At 44.0% G+C, this 14,302-nt stretch overlaps 1 protein-coding gene across 3 annotated transcripts in view; it reads left to right on the plus strand.

Moving 5' to 3' along the window:
• EXT2 (exostosin glycosyltransferase 2) overlaps positions 1–2,949 on the plus strand; it is a 59,820-nt gene extending 56,871 nt beyond the window's left edge. For all 3 annotated transcript variants that reach the window (XM_073578567.1, XM_073578569.1, XM_073578568.1), the window contains exon 14: positions 2,011–2,949. In XM_073578567.1, coding sequence (XP_073434668.1) covers positions 2,011–2,149 — 139 coding nt within the window. In that variant the 3' untranslated portion in view covers positions 2,150–2,949. The remainder of the gene's footprint in view (positions 1–2,010) is intronic.
• Positions 2,950–14,302: the final 11,353 nt, after the last annotated feature.

The following is a 14,302-nucleotide window of genomic DNA, read 5'->3' on the forward strand; positions in this document are numbered from 1 at the left end:
CAGCTCCATGGTTGTAAGACCCCATCAGTCACATTACTGTTGTCACAGTACCACTAGCACAAGGATAGGATAGGTGAAGTAGACAGTTGCCTAGGGTGCCATTGAGGAATGGAGCACAAAAATCTAAGATCACTTCGAGTCCAAGGCTCCAGTGGTGGCATCACTTCGATGCCAAGGCTCCAGTGGTGGCATCACTTCGATGCCAAGGCTAGAGTGGTGGCATCACTTCGAATCCCAAGGCTTCAGTGGTGGCATCACTTCGATGTCAAGGCTCCAGTGGTGGCATCACTTCGATGTCAAGGCTCCAGTGGTGGCATCACTTCGATGTCAAGGCTCCAGTGGTGGCATCACTTCGAATGCCAAGGCTCCAGTGGTTGCATCACGGCGAATACCAAGGCTCTAGTTGTGGCATCACTTCGATCCCAAGGCTCCAGTGGTTGTATCACTGCGAATCCCAAGGCTCCAGTGGGGGCATCACTTTGATCCCAAGGTACCAGTGGGGGCATCACTGCAAATCCCTAGGCTCTAGTGGCATCTCTGCGAATCCCAAGGCTCCAGTGGTGGCATCGCTGCGAATCCCAAGGCTCCAGTGGTGGCGTCGCTGCGAATCCCAAGGCTCCAGTGGTGGCATCGCTGCGAATCCCAAGGCTCCAGTGGTGGCATCACTTCGATGCCAAGGCTCCAGTGGTGGCATCACTTCGATGCCAAGGCTCCAGTGGTGGCATCACTTCAAATCCCAAGGCTCCAGTGGTGGCATCGCTTCGATGTCAAGGCTCCAGTGGTGGCATCACTTCGATGTCAAGGCTCCATTGGTGGCATCACTTCGAATGCCAAGGCTCCAGTGGTTGCATCACTGCGAATACCAAGGCTCTAGTTGTGGCATCACTTCGATCCCAAAGCTCCAGTGGTTGTATCACTTTGATCCCAAGGTACCAGTGGGGGCATCGCTGCAAATCCCTAGGCTCCAGTGGTGGCATCGCTGTGAATCCCAAGTCTCCAGTGGTGGCATCGCTGTGAATCCCAAGTCTCCAGTGGTGGCATCGCTGTGAATCTCAAGGCTCCAGTGGTGGCGTCGCTGCGAATCTCAAGGCTCCAGTGGTGGCGTCGCTGCGAATCTCAAGGCTCCAGTGGTGGCGTCGCTGCGAATCTCAAGGCTCCAGTGGTGGCATCGCTGTGAATCCCAAGGCTCCAGTGGGGGAATCGCTGTGAATTCAAAAGCTCCAATGGTGGCATCGCTGCGAATCCCACGGCTCCAATGGTGGCATCGCTGCGAATCCCACGGCTCCAGTGGGGGCATCGCTGCGAATACCAAGGCTCCAGTGGTGGCGTCGCTGCGAATCCCAAGGCTCCAGTGGTGGCGTCGCTGCGAATCCCAAGGCTCCAGTGGTGGCGTCGCTGCGAATGTCAAGGCTCCAGTGGTGGCATCGCTGCGAATCCCAAGGCTCCAGTGGGGGAATCGCTGTGAATTCAAAGGCTCCAATTGTGGCATCGCTGCGAATCCCACGGCTCCAATGGTGGCATCGCTGCGAATCCCAAGGCTCCAGTGGGGGCATCGCTGCAAATCCCAAGGCTCCAGTGGGGGCATCGCTGCGAATCCCACGGCTCCAATGGTGGCATCGCTGCGAATCCCAAGGCTCCAGTGATGGCATTCCTGCGATCTCAAGGACATGACACCATTGTCCTAAGATCCCACAGGTGCCCGCTTTTTTTCTTTGTCCGCCACCCCTTGACCACAGCCCCAAATATTTTTCTGTGTTGTTGCCTTTAAAAGGGAAATCAAAAGCTGTAGATTACAGGGGTGAGATATTGGGTCGGAGGGTAAAAAAACGCGTTTGGTGCTTGTACTTTTGACATCTGCCATTAAATATCACAAGCCGCCTTCCTGAACTCGTCATATGACATGTGACAGTCCAGTAAACTTGCCCCCTGAAAGCATTAGACCACAGGGGGGCCGAATCTCCATTTTCCTGTAGCTTGCATTGCATTACCCTCTTTTCTCTCTTTCCACAGGTCCGAATGCATTAATAAATTTGCCACTGTATTTGGCACAATGCCGCTCAAGGTGGTGGAACATCGCGCTGACCCCGTACTTTACAAAGACGACTTCCCCGAAAAGTTGAAAAGCTTCCCCAATATCGGCAGCCTTTAACGAGGCGGAGAGTGTGTATGTCCGGCCGCTGTGACGTCATTACGACGCGTTTCACATTGGAGTGATGGAATACAAAGTACATTGTGTATATATGCTGCACCGTAACTTTAAGGTCAGTGAATCGGACTGTGCGACTATGGCGCAGCACCTGAAAAACGCCGGCGCTGACCGCCGATCAGTGGATCTCACCATGTGGATGACCATGATCGAAACAGGGAGCCAATCGGTATCCAGACTGATCGTATTACCGAACAACAGAAATTGGATATAATCCGATAGCGCGTACCGCGGCCCCCGGACCCCGTCATTTCAGCTGTTATAACTATTGCTGTCTTAACCAGTGACTGAATTCCGTGGGAAACAGAAAATGTTCCTTACTAAAATATATTCATTTAATTTTGTTTGTTTTTTTCTACAGTTACAGACAAAGCTGCCTTCGTATTTCTGCTGGCCACCCCCTGGAGCAGACAAGGGGTTTATCTCCCCTCATCTTTCTGATGTGACCTGACTAGGTTCTCTCTATATAGTTGTCATCTCCGCTCCTACAATGCACTGCTCTCTGACGGCCAGACGCCAGCAGAATTTTGGACGCAGGTTTGGATGTGACTGGAGAAGACGTGATGAGAAGTTTTACAATTGACTAACCAGCTGCACACGACTACAGATGACATTTTGTTTTTGTAAAATATATTTTATTGTTGAGCGTGTTAAAAATTTATCCTTGTGCAATTGACGTCGCTCTGTGGTATCTGCAGATGTCGCCCATCTGCAAGTGACTGATAAAGGGCTATATAGTTTAATATTGATGTCCGCTTTTTTAAAACGCGTATACTGATCCTAAATTACAGCCCGTGTTTATATTCAACAGCTGCACTCACTATTCTGCTAGTGCAGTCACTGTGTACATACATTACATTACTGATCCTGCGTTACATCCTGTATTATACCCCAGAGCTGCACTCACTATTCTGCTGGTGCAGTCACTGTGTACATACATTACATTACTGATCCTGAGTTACATCCTGTATTATACTCCAGAGCTGCACTCACTATTCTGCTGGTGCAGTCACTGTGTACATACATTACATTACTGATCCTGAGTTACATCCTGTATTATACTCCAGAGCTGCACTCACTATTCTGCTGGTGCAGTCACTGTGTACATACATTACATTACTGATCCTGAGTTACATCCTGTATTATACCCCAGAGCTGCACTCACTATTCTGCTGGTGCAGTCACTGTGTACATACATTATATTACTGATCCTGAGTTACCTCCTGTATTATACCCCAGAGCTGCACTCACTATTCTGCTGTTGCAGTCACTGTGTACATACATTACATTACTGATCCTGAGTTACATCCTGTATTATACTCCAGAGCTGCACTCACTATTCTGCTGGTGCAGTCACTGTGTACATACATTACATTACTGATCCTGAGTTACATCCTGTATTATACCCCAGAGCTGCACTCACTATTCTGCTGGTGCAGTCACTGTGTACATACATTACTGATCCTGAGTTACATCCTGTATTATACTCCAGAGCTGCACTCACTATTCTGCTGGTGCAGTCACTGTGTGCATACATTACATTACTAATCCTGAGTTACATCCTGTATTATACTCCAGAGCTGCTCTCACTATTCTGCTGGTGCAGTCACTGTATACATACATTACATTACTGATCCTGAGTTTCATCCTGTATTATACCCCAGAGCTGCACTCACTATTCTGCTGGTGCAGTCACTGTGTACAGACATTACATTACTGATCCTGAGTTACATCCTGTATTATACCCCAGAGCTGCACTCACTATTCTGCTGGTGCAGTCACTCTGTATAGACATTACATTATTTATCATGCCCAATATTATATGTATGCAGTGACTGCACCAGCAGAATAGTGAGTGCAGCTCTGTTGTATAATACAGGAGGTAACTCAGGATCAGTAATGTAATGTATGTACACAGTGTTTGCACCAGCAGAATAGTGAGTGCAGCTCTGTTGTATAATACAGGATGTAACTCAGGATCACTAATGTAATGTATGTACACAGTGACTGCACCGGCAGAATAGTGAGTGCAGCTCTGTTGTATAATACAGGATGTAACTCAGGATCAGTACTGTAATGTATGTACACAGTGACTGCACCAGCAGAATAGTGAGTGCAGCTCTGGAGTATAATACAGGATGTAATTCAATCTGAGTTTTCCAAAAGTGAGAATCCATCATACGCTGTTATATTCTCTTACAGATCCATTAGGGGGTTTATCTTGATGTGTAAGATGCGACTCGGGGTCAGTGTTGTCCTGACAAATATGAGCTGGTGGGAGAAGGAATGAAGTGGACAGCACAAGAGCGTCTTTCATCAGAATTTTGTGGCTCCAATCTGAGAAACGCGTACAGCTCTGGCAAAAATTAAGAGACCACCACATCAAATCCCTGTCATGGCCAGCCCAATCTCCAGACCTGAACGCCGTTGAAAACCTCTGGAATGTAATCAAGAGGATGATGGATAGTCACAAGCCATCAAACAATGAAAAACTGCTTACATTATTGTACCAGGAGTGACAATAAGGTCACCCAAAAGCAGTGTGCGAGACTGGTGGAAAGCAGCCAAGACGCATGAAAGCTGGGATTAACAATCATGGTTATTCCACAAAATATTGAATTCTGAACTCTTCCTGAGTTAAAACATTAGTATTGTTGTTTCTAAATGATTATGAACTTGTTTTCTTAGCATTATCTGAGGTCTGAAAGCACTGTTTTTTTTTTGTTTTGTTTTTTGACCTTCTTTCCTTTTCAGTAAAAAAACAAAAACAATTTATTGCTTGGAAATCAGGAGACATGTTGTCAGATGTTTATAGACAAAAAGAACAAATTACATTTTACTCAAAAATATACCTATAAGGAGAAAAATCAGACAAACTGAACATTTAAAAGTGGTCTCTTAATTTTTGCCAGAGCTGTAAAGTAGTGACATAGACTGATTCTAGTCGTGGGTCATTTACTGAGCTTCTTGCTGTTCTTTTGATAACACAGTTGTATCTGCTGCAGCTCTGCTAGTCCTTTCAGTGTTGAGCTCCTTCTGTGTAGTTGTCCATATTCATAAGCCCGCCACCATTGATTGACCGTTTTCTACATAAACTGCCTAAACTGTGCATAGGCAGAAAGCTGCCATTTTATCATTGTGAGGACTAGCAGAGATGCAGCAGATAAAACAAGGGTTTTTATGAAAATTACAGCAAGCAGCCCAGTAAGTGACCCATCAGTGGAATCGGAGTCTCTTTCCTTACCGTATGGCTGGTATCTGCGCTGCGTTTCTCCAAAAACTGTGTGGCCTTCTCCATCCACATGAGGGATATCATCTGTTACTTTTTGTTGTTTTTATTTCTTTTGTTTACAGCAGCATTTACTTATTTTTAACCTTTTTTTTTTTTACCTTTTATTTGTGTTTTTTCTTTTTTCAGAGGGGTTTTTTTTTTTTTTTTTGCAATTAAATGTGACTGAAGCTGTGATAATATATCCGGTTTATAATTCTAAAAATGCCATTCTGTTGATGACATGCCCTCCGCATCCTCTCCTGCTTTTATTACCTTTTGAGTCTCTCTTTTTTTTTTTTTTTTTTTTTTTTTAACTTTAAATATTGTGTCCTGTACTTAGCTATAATGCAGTGTGGCCGATGTTTCCCCTTCATCACTTGGCTGTCCTAGGGTCCTGAATGGCATATTTACCTCCCTGAATGGACGCATGCCTTGCTGCAGCATTGAAGACTTTCTAAGGATCTAGAAATGGTTTGCAGCCAATAATGCTCATCTGTGAAACCAGACGTTTCTGTGATGGATGTTTGTTTTTTGTTTTTTTTTTTTAAAGAAATTTCAATTTTTTTTTCTAATACACCAGTTGCATCCAAAGCTGCAAACAAGTCAGTGAATGGAATCTTAAAGGGGGTTGTCCACTCCTGCTGAAATCTACGGTAAGTGCTTCAGCTTACCGAATCCTAGAGGTGTGTAATGCGCTCACTGTTCCGATTCAGCCCTGCTTGCCGGTTCCAGTGGTCATCCCGTGACTGCAAGTGTGCGCCAAATTTCAGCCGCGTCTATTTGACACTAGTAGAAGGGGCAAGATTATGTTTTCCATTACAGAAATGTAAAAATACTATGTTATTCTTAGTTTCAGTCCTAAAAGGAAAAGAAAAATCTGATTTAAGCTCCGCCCCCGAGGAACTGAACTAAACCGAACTCTGTTTATTGTTTTGGGAAGTTCTTTTAAAAGAGAAAGGGGAAATAGGCAAAAGCTTGTGTCATCCATGATGACATATGAGGGGAAAAAGGGTCCTGAGCAAGTCTGCACATCGCAGTTGCTTGACGATTGTCGCAAAGCTGACGGTGGGTGCATTGCACATCGCTAGGATTCAGTAACCAGCAGCGATTGTCGAGGATTACACCTGGGATATGGACATCCCCTTTAATTCTTTTACAGCCAGAGACTGAAAACAAAAACCCCTATTAATGAGGAGGGACTGTTACAATGTACCAGTCGCTAAATTAGATACAATTGTACCAAGCGATCAGGACTGTGATTAGTTTGGGCATATGAGGAAGATAAAAACAAACCAGAAATTCATTTTCCAAATTTCTGCTAACTTCACTAGTTGGTCCATTTTGTATGAAAGAGCTTAAAAAAAATCACTAATGTGATGATAGGATGATTTTTGGGAAGCGCTAGTCTGGTAATTGTCCAATGTTTGAGGTTTCGCTTATAAAAAAAAAAAAAAAAAGACCTTGTAACTGATGTCAGATGTGAAGCGCTGAGAGTTCTGCGTGTGATTTCCTTCATCTTTCCTTTGAAATTCCTCCGCCCGCTCCTTCCAGAAGGGAATATATGGTTTCTGGGGCCTTCACCTTCTGGGCAGCTCCCACCTTTCCTCGGTTGTCGGCCTCCTGTTCTTAATCTGCTGCTTGTGCTCTCTGTTGTGCGCCTTGTCAGCGGCTCGGAGGAGGGACACTCTGGGAGATCTCTGCCAAGAGGTTTTTGGTTTTGGCTCCATCCATTACAGGTTTGTCACAGGCCTGGCGGGTGAGGGGCCCGGGGCGGGTGAGGAGCCCCGTGTGGCTGATTACTGCCCTGCGGATTGCGAAGAGAAATTCATCAAAGGTCCATAAACCTCAGCGCCGCGCACATCCGGACTCACAGCTTGGGAATCATAACTAGAACCAAACGTGTCCTTCCCAACCATAAAATCCGTTTACTTAGCGCGGCTTTTACAGCTACTTCTATCTCTTCCGCTTCGGAGCCACTGGCCCCATGTCGCTGCTAATTCATTCAAGGTGCTTGTGTAGCAGAGCGGAGTTTGTCATGCTTGTAACACCTTATCGGTGGTTTTACATAGGACTGCAGAAATATTTGTATCAAAATGATGACCCCAATAATTGTATCAAATACATAATAAAAAGGTTATCGTCCCTTCTTTGCCACCGTTTTGTATTGAGGAAATTGGGATGGCGGCAAGTATGACCATAGTTGCAGCCATCACACATCACCCTGGGTTTTCAAGATTCTGAAATGACAAGTTGTGCCGGAATACAGGATCCGTATACTATCATATACTGGGTGTAGTGTGCCTGAGCTGATGATGGGTTCCCTTTAAGGCCGGGATTTTGCATACACTGAACCATCTGTTTTCAATAGGTAGCGCATATGTGCGGTTTTATGTTGCATTCACTTGAATGGGAGAAAATGTGCAGTACCGGGAGTGGCCACTAAACCGTACAAAGCGCCTCCATACATTGCTTACATCCAGCCCATGCAGGATCAGATAACAGCTGCTTGATGATCGGGGGGGTCCAATACACATTGTCCCCACCCCAATCACCTATTGTTCATTAATCAATACATTTGTCCTTCCTCTGCCCTGTGTTGTTTTCCTATACTTCTGAATGAAACCTGCCTGATATGGCTCTCGGGATGAAATAAGCACAAGTCCTGCCTCCCAACACTTGAATCCCCATTCAGAGGACATTATCAGGACATTTTTTTAATTCTTTTTATTTTTTTTTACATAGGCCCCACCTCTGTGTGGGATAGTCCCATGAGAATCGGAGCAGTTGGGGCATTTAGAATCATAGAATAGTAGAGTTGGAAGGGACCTCCTGGGTCATCTGGTCCAACCCCCTGCTCAAAGCAGGATTCGCTAAATCATCCCAGTCAGATGTCTGTCCAGCCTCTGTTTGAAGACTTCCATTGAAGGAGAACTCACCACTTCTCGTGGCAGCCTGTTCCACTCATTGATCACTCTGTCAAAAAGTTTTTTCTAATATCTAATCTGTGTCTCCTCCCATTCAGTTTCATCCCATTGCTTCTAGTCTTTCCTTGTGCAAATGAGAATAAAGTTGATCCTTCTACAATGTGACAGCCCTTTAGATATTTGTAGACAGCTATTAAGTCTCCTCTCAGTCTTCTCTTTTGCAAACTAAACATTCCCAAATCCTGCAACCTTTCCTCATAAGACAGGGTTTGCAGACCGGTCACCATTCTGGTCGCTCTTTTCTGAACTTGCTCCAGTTTGTTGATGTCTTTTTTAAAATGTGGTGCCCAAAACTGGACACAATATTCCAGATGAGGTCTGAGCAAAGAGGAGTAGAGGGAAATAATGACTTCACGTGATCTAGACTGTATGCTTCTGTTAATACATCCTAGAATTGCATTTGCTTTTTTTGCTGCTGCATCACACTGTTGACTCATATTCAGTCTGTGATCTATTTTTCACATGTGCTGTTGCTTAGCCCTATTCCTCCCATTCTGTATATGCTTTTTTCATTTTTATTGCCCAGATGTAGTACTTTGCATTTTTCCCTGTTAAACATTCTGTTAGTTGCTGCCCACTGCTCCAGTTTATTTATATCTTTTTGAATCCTCTCTCGCTCTCTTCTCTAGTATTAGCTATCCCTCCTAGCTTTGTGTCATCAGCAAATTTAATCATTCAGTTTGTTAGTAGTAGGGGCAAGATTCTGATTTCATACAGAGACATAAACTTACTCTGATACATTGTATTATTCTTAGCGCCGGTCCTAAAAAGAAAATTTGATTTATGCTCCGCCCCCGAGGAACTGAACTAAACTGAATTCAGTATATCTATTGTTTGGTGAGTGCCTTTAACAGTGAAAGGTGAATTGGTCAAGTGCTTGTGACATCCAAGATGACATATTAAGGAAAAGGGGTCCTGAGCCCACCGGAGAAGAGCAGCCAATACCGAGTATACTCATGGCTGCATCCCATAGAGACGTGGTCTTCAACCTCTGACTCTGTTGGCAAAACTACAGATTCCAGCATGGACTGATAATTTTTCTTTTTATTATTAGATAGGAGACCACGGACTTAGAGGACATGACACGTTGAGAATTTATTTAGGAACCGCCATTTTTAATGAGTCATCGGCATATTACATAGAGACGGCCACAAAGCCTATATACAACTCACTTTTATTAATATCTTCATGTTACATCGTGTCCATCCCAGTCTGGTTAGGCGAAAGCAAAATCGTTACAAAAGCAAATAAAACTTTATACCGAGGAACAGCAACAACGGAGGGGGGTCGTCCCCTCGCTCACACTAAACTCCTCGCCACCCCCCCAATCCAGCAGATGTTGACCCTGCACCGAGGAGCCGCTCTTTTAGTAGTCAGTAGTATTTAAAGGGGCGGTGCCCATCTGGAGTTCCGACGTACAAATTATGCTAAAATGTCAGTAACCGTTTCGTACTTGTCAGACCTTGATAAAAATCTACGAGCCCGTGCAGCAGCTTCTCTGTCTGTCGTTTTTCATGACTGAAGGAAGGATTCAAATATAGAACGTTTCTAAACACTGATTTGCCCCCCCACCTTCTTCCTTTTTTTTTTTTTTTTTTTTTTTTTTAGGTGCGCTGGTGCCCTTGTGACTCCTATCTAACGGCTTTTTTTTTTTTGTTATTGGAGTGAATTGCTCTTTTGTACAGAATTAGAAAACCCTTTGTGCGTTCTTATTTTTCTCCAGAAATAGCGCCACACCTAGCAACAGGTTGTCTGGGGGTATTGCAGATTGGCAATATACACATTTAATAGAGCTGCAATTCCAGACTCAATCTATAGTCAGGTGTGGCGCTGTTTCTGGAGTAAACCCATCACTTTTGTTTTTCCTAACCTCTGTGCCTACGGATATGACTTGCCTGTTATAATGTTAATAGCTTATCTTAAAGGGATTAAAGACTCTCTTGTTTCCCTGCACATTCGACTTGGATGTGGTCAGTGGCCACAAATCGATTGAGAGGAGCTCAGAAAAAGTCAGATACATGCGTGACGAATTCTTCACCGGCTTATCATAACGAGCTGACTGAAGGATTCTCAGTTGACTCATTCTGTAACCAGCAATAGACAAGGTAACAGATTACAGCAGGCAGACGGTTCAATATTTTAATTTAAAATTTTTTTTTAGCCCAAATTACCACAATTAATGTCCCCCCCTGTAATATCTCCTCTGGAAATGATTGGTTTTATTTCTGCTGTTTCCGGCTTTCACGTCTGCCTATCGCTGGAGCTGATCCATCGGACTCCTCCTCCGAGTGACAGGATGAGGGGAATACTAGTTCTATAAACCTCAGCCGGTCACTAATAGGACGGCGCTCACTTCTCCGATATTTAGGGGGGGGGGGGGGGGTTCGTGTATCAAAATAATCTCGATCTGCGGCCCCTGGGGTAAATGATTTGTAGGGCCCGTCCTAGACAGATTGGCCGCTTGTGGAAAACTTCCAAAAAGTGCAAGTAATCTGCTCTGTTGTTCCTTTAAGAAGGGCTCGTCTGATGCTGGATCACATTGGGGAAATTTGTTGCAGGGCCGCACTATCCTAACAGAACAAGGAAATATGCAAAAAAGTTAGACACAACTTTTATTGCTGTTAATAGCTTTAGAGGCCATATCTGGTATAAAAATTAATTTTGTATCTTTTTTTTTTTTTAAACATTACAGGACTTGTCTTGCTGATTAAATTGATCTTTCCCCCTCCCCTGGCGGCAAATTCATTTATTCTTGCAGTACCTTTTTTCACCACTGTGTTAGCTGCTATTTTCTACCATAGACACCAATGCAATAGCGCCCCCACCTCTTTAAGTAGTTGGGGGGAAAAAAAAAACAGATTTTTTTGAAAGAGAAGTTGTAAATGACACATCCCCTGCAGCTGCCAGAGACCTTGTAATATTAATCACGAAAAGCTTAATAATATAATGTATTGTAGGAGGAAAATAATGCACTCCCTTTAAATGCCAGGTAAAAAAAAAAAAAAATCTCTAACCGTACTTTGGCGCCATACAGGAACTGTAGAAAGGCAACTTGTGTTTGACTTTTTGGTTGAGTTGTTTACTGGATAAAGTGCCCGGCTTTGTATCCCTTCACTAAAACAAGCAATTCTTCCATCTTTTCTGAGAAAAAAAAACTAAACTAAAAAGCTTTTTTGTGCAAGCGCCCAGTGCAATAAATCCCACGTAACCACCTATTTCTGATCCGTTTTTGAGAACGTAAGTAGGAATGTCTCAAAAAAAAAAAACCTCAGCTGACCCGTGAGACAACGCGTGTCACCGCGCCGCGCGGAGAGGAAATTTACAAGCGCGGTTCTGTCTTTTTGCACTGAGACAAGGAGAGGAGAAATGGTTTGTCTGGAGGATTTCCAAATAGCTGGAAACACAAGAGAACCTTTAATGCAGAAACCGATGTGAACACTTAATCCGGGGGATGTGGGGGACCCTCCCCAGTACTGCGCTAAATCTGCGGGGTCATCAGAAAGATGGACCTTAAATATGTTTGCAAAGGAGGTTTAAAAAAAAAACAAACTACGGCTCCTAAAAGAACTAGGCTCCTTTACAAAACTTGGGGTGATGGGAAGAATTTTCATGGTAACCCTGCCTCCTGCCAGGAAGAACTATGGTGGACTGCAGGACAATTTTTTTTTTTTTAATATATGAATACTTAAATTGGACCTGTCAACAGATTTCTCAATACAAACTGCATTCTTTATTAAATAGATCTCAAAGACCTGATGTGTCTAATGTACTTCCTTTGAAAAACCATGTCAGAATTGCTGTATAATCATCTTGTAAAGTTTTCATGCCTGATAATGAAATGAGCTGGACTTATAGAATGCTCAACTTTAATATCAGGTTTTTACAGTCCTTTGGACTTGGATTTTCTACGTAAGTACACCAAACTCATCAGGTCTAAGGCTGCGTTCATACGTGGCGGGTTTTTTCGTGGCAGTTTTTAACGATCGTTTTTGCCGCGAAAACGCAAAGCATCCCATGCATTCCTATGGGATTCCGCAGTGCTGTGCTAATGCCGTGGCTTTTCCCGTGGCGGAAAAATACGCAGCATGCTCATTAATTTTGCGGAATCGCGGGGATTCCACCCACATAGGAATGCATTGTTCTGCTTACTTTCCGCATGTGGCTGTGCCCACCTTGCTAAAAGTAAGCAGAACATTTGCGGATGGTACCCACGGTCCGGAGGAGGGGAGACTGTCCTCCAGGCTCTGGGTACCATATCCCTGTAAAAAATAATAAAAAAAAAAAAAATCGGGTTATATTCACCTTCCGGCGTCCCGCACAGCCTTCCCATTACCAACATTACCTCAGCGACGCTCCCATTCCCAGTAATGCCTTGCAAGACCTTTGATGATGTTGCGGTCTCGCGATTACTGTCCCTATTCCTCGCAAGACCGCTACAGCATCGCAAGACCGCGACATCATCAAAGGTCTCGCAAGGCATTACTGGGAATGGGAGCATCGCTGAGGCCCGGGAACGCTGCGCGGGCGCCGGATGGTGAATATAACCCGATTTTTAGTTTTTTTTTATTATTTTTTACATTTTATCTTTTACTACTGATGCCACATAGGCAGCCTCAATAGTAAAAATTTGGTCACACTAGTCAAACACTATGTATGACGAGTGTGACCAACCTGTCAATCAGTTTTCCAAGCGATGCTCCAGATCGCTTGGAAACCACTAGCATTCTGCAAGCTAATTACGCTTGCAAATTGCTAGTTTTTCCGTGGGAAAATCGCGGGAGTTTAAAACGTGATTTATTTATTTTTTTCCCACGGAATGGATTTCCCGCGGAAATTCTGCAACGTGTGCACATAGCCTAAGAGTTCTATTCAATAATGTAGGCAGTTTGTACAGTGAAATCTGGTGAGTGTTGCTCTTGTGTGGCTACTAATGGCAAACTCCCAACCCTCCAGGACTATCAGAACTGCCAGGCTGGCACCACAACTCTTCTCCATATTTGTGGCACAGATTAATTCTATAAACCAGGGTTCCCCAACTCCAGTCCTCAAGGGCCACCAACAGGTCATGTTTTCAGGATTTCCTTAGTATTGCACAGGTGATAATTGCATCACCGGTACAATACAAGGGAAATCATGAAAACATTACCTATTGGTGGGCCTTGAGGACTGGAGTTGGGGAACCCTGCTATAAATAATTACCAGAAACTTAGTAACAGATCTTCTCTGAGAATTCTGCTTATTTCTCCTTTTATGAGCCACTTCTCTTGCTTCTAAACTTACCTTCCACAAAAAAGTCTGACAAAGACAACTGTCTTGCTCAAAACAAATTGGACTGCCAGCACGGTGACGTGTCAGGTTATACCTTCTATTATAGTCGATGGGTAAGGGGAAGTGTGAAGCATAATGAGAAATGACGCATAGGAAGATAGTAGTGATCTTTCTAACAAGTCTTTTACCTCATCCTAGATTTAAGCTTTGTTGAGAGTCAAAGCAGAGATAAAATTTGCAGAGTGAAAATGCAGAATATATGTCATATAATAGCCCAATATAATATTTCTTGTGTACATAGACTGGAAAAGTTAGTTCTGAAAAGTTATTTGAAAGTATAAATTTAATGACTTATGGAAGAAAGTGAGGGGTTATCTGAGAGTCATTGCCAGGCCGAAGGGGCCCTCATCCCAGATGATGGTAGGGGATTGGGAGAGTCACAATCATTTTGTTTATTAATGATCAAATACAAATCAGAGTGTTGTCTATCTTCATGGTGTAATGAAGGAAAGTGGAGCAATAGGAGGGCGCCAGGAGGGAGTCACGAGCTGCGGAGCGACAGGAGGGCACCAC

Source organism: Dendrobates tinctorius, unplaced genomic scaffold, assembly GCF_039654945.1.
Source record: "Dendrobates tinctorius isolate UK_male_01 unplaced genomic scaffold, ASM3965494v1 ptg000059l, whole genome shotgun sequence".
Taxonomy (NCBI): domain Eukaryota; kingdom Metazoa; phylum Chordata; class Amphibia; order Anura; family Dendrobatidae; genus Dendrobates; species Dendrobates tinctorius.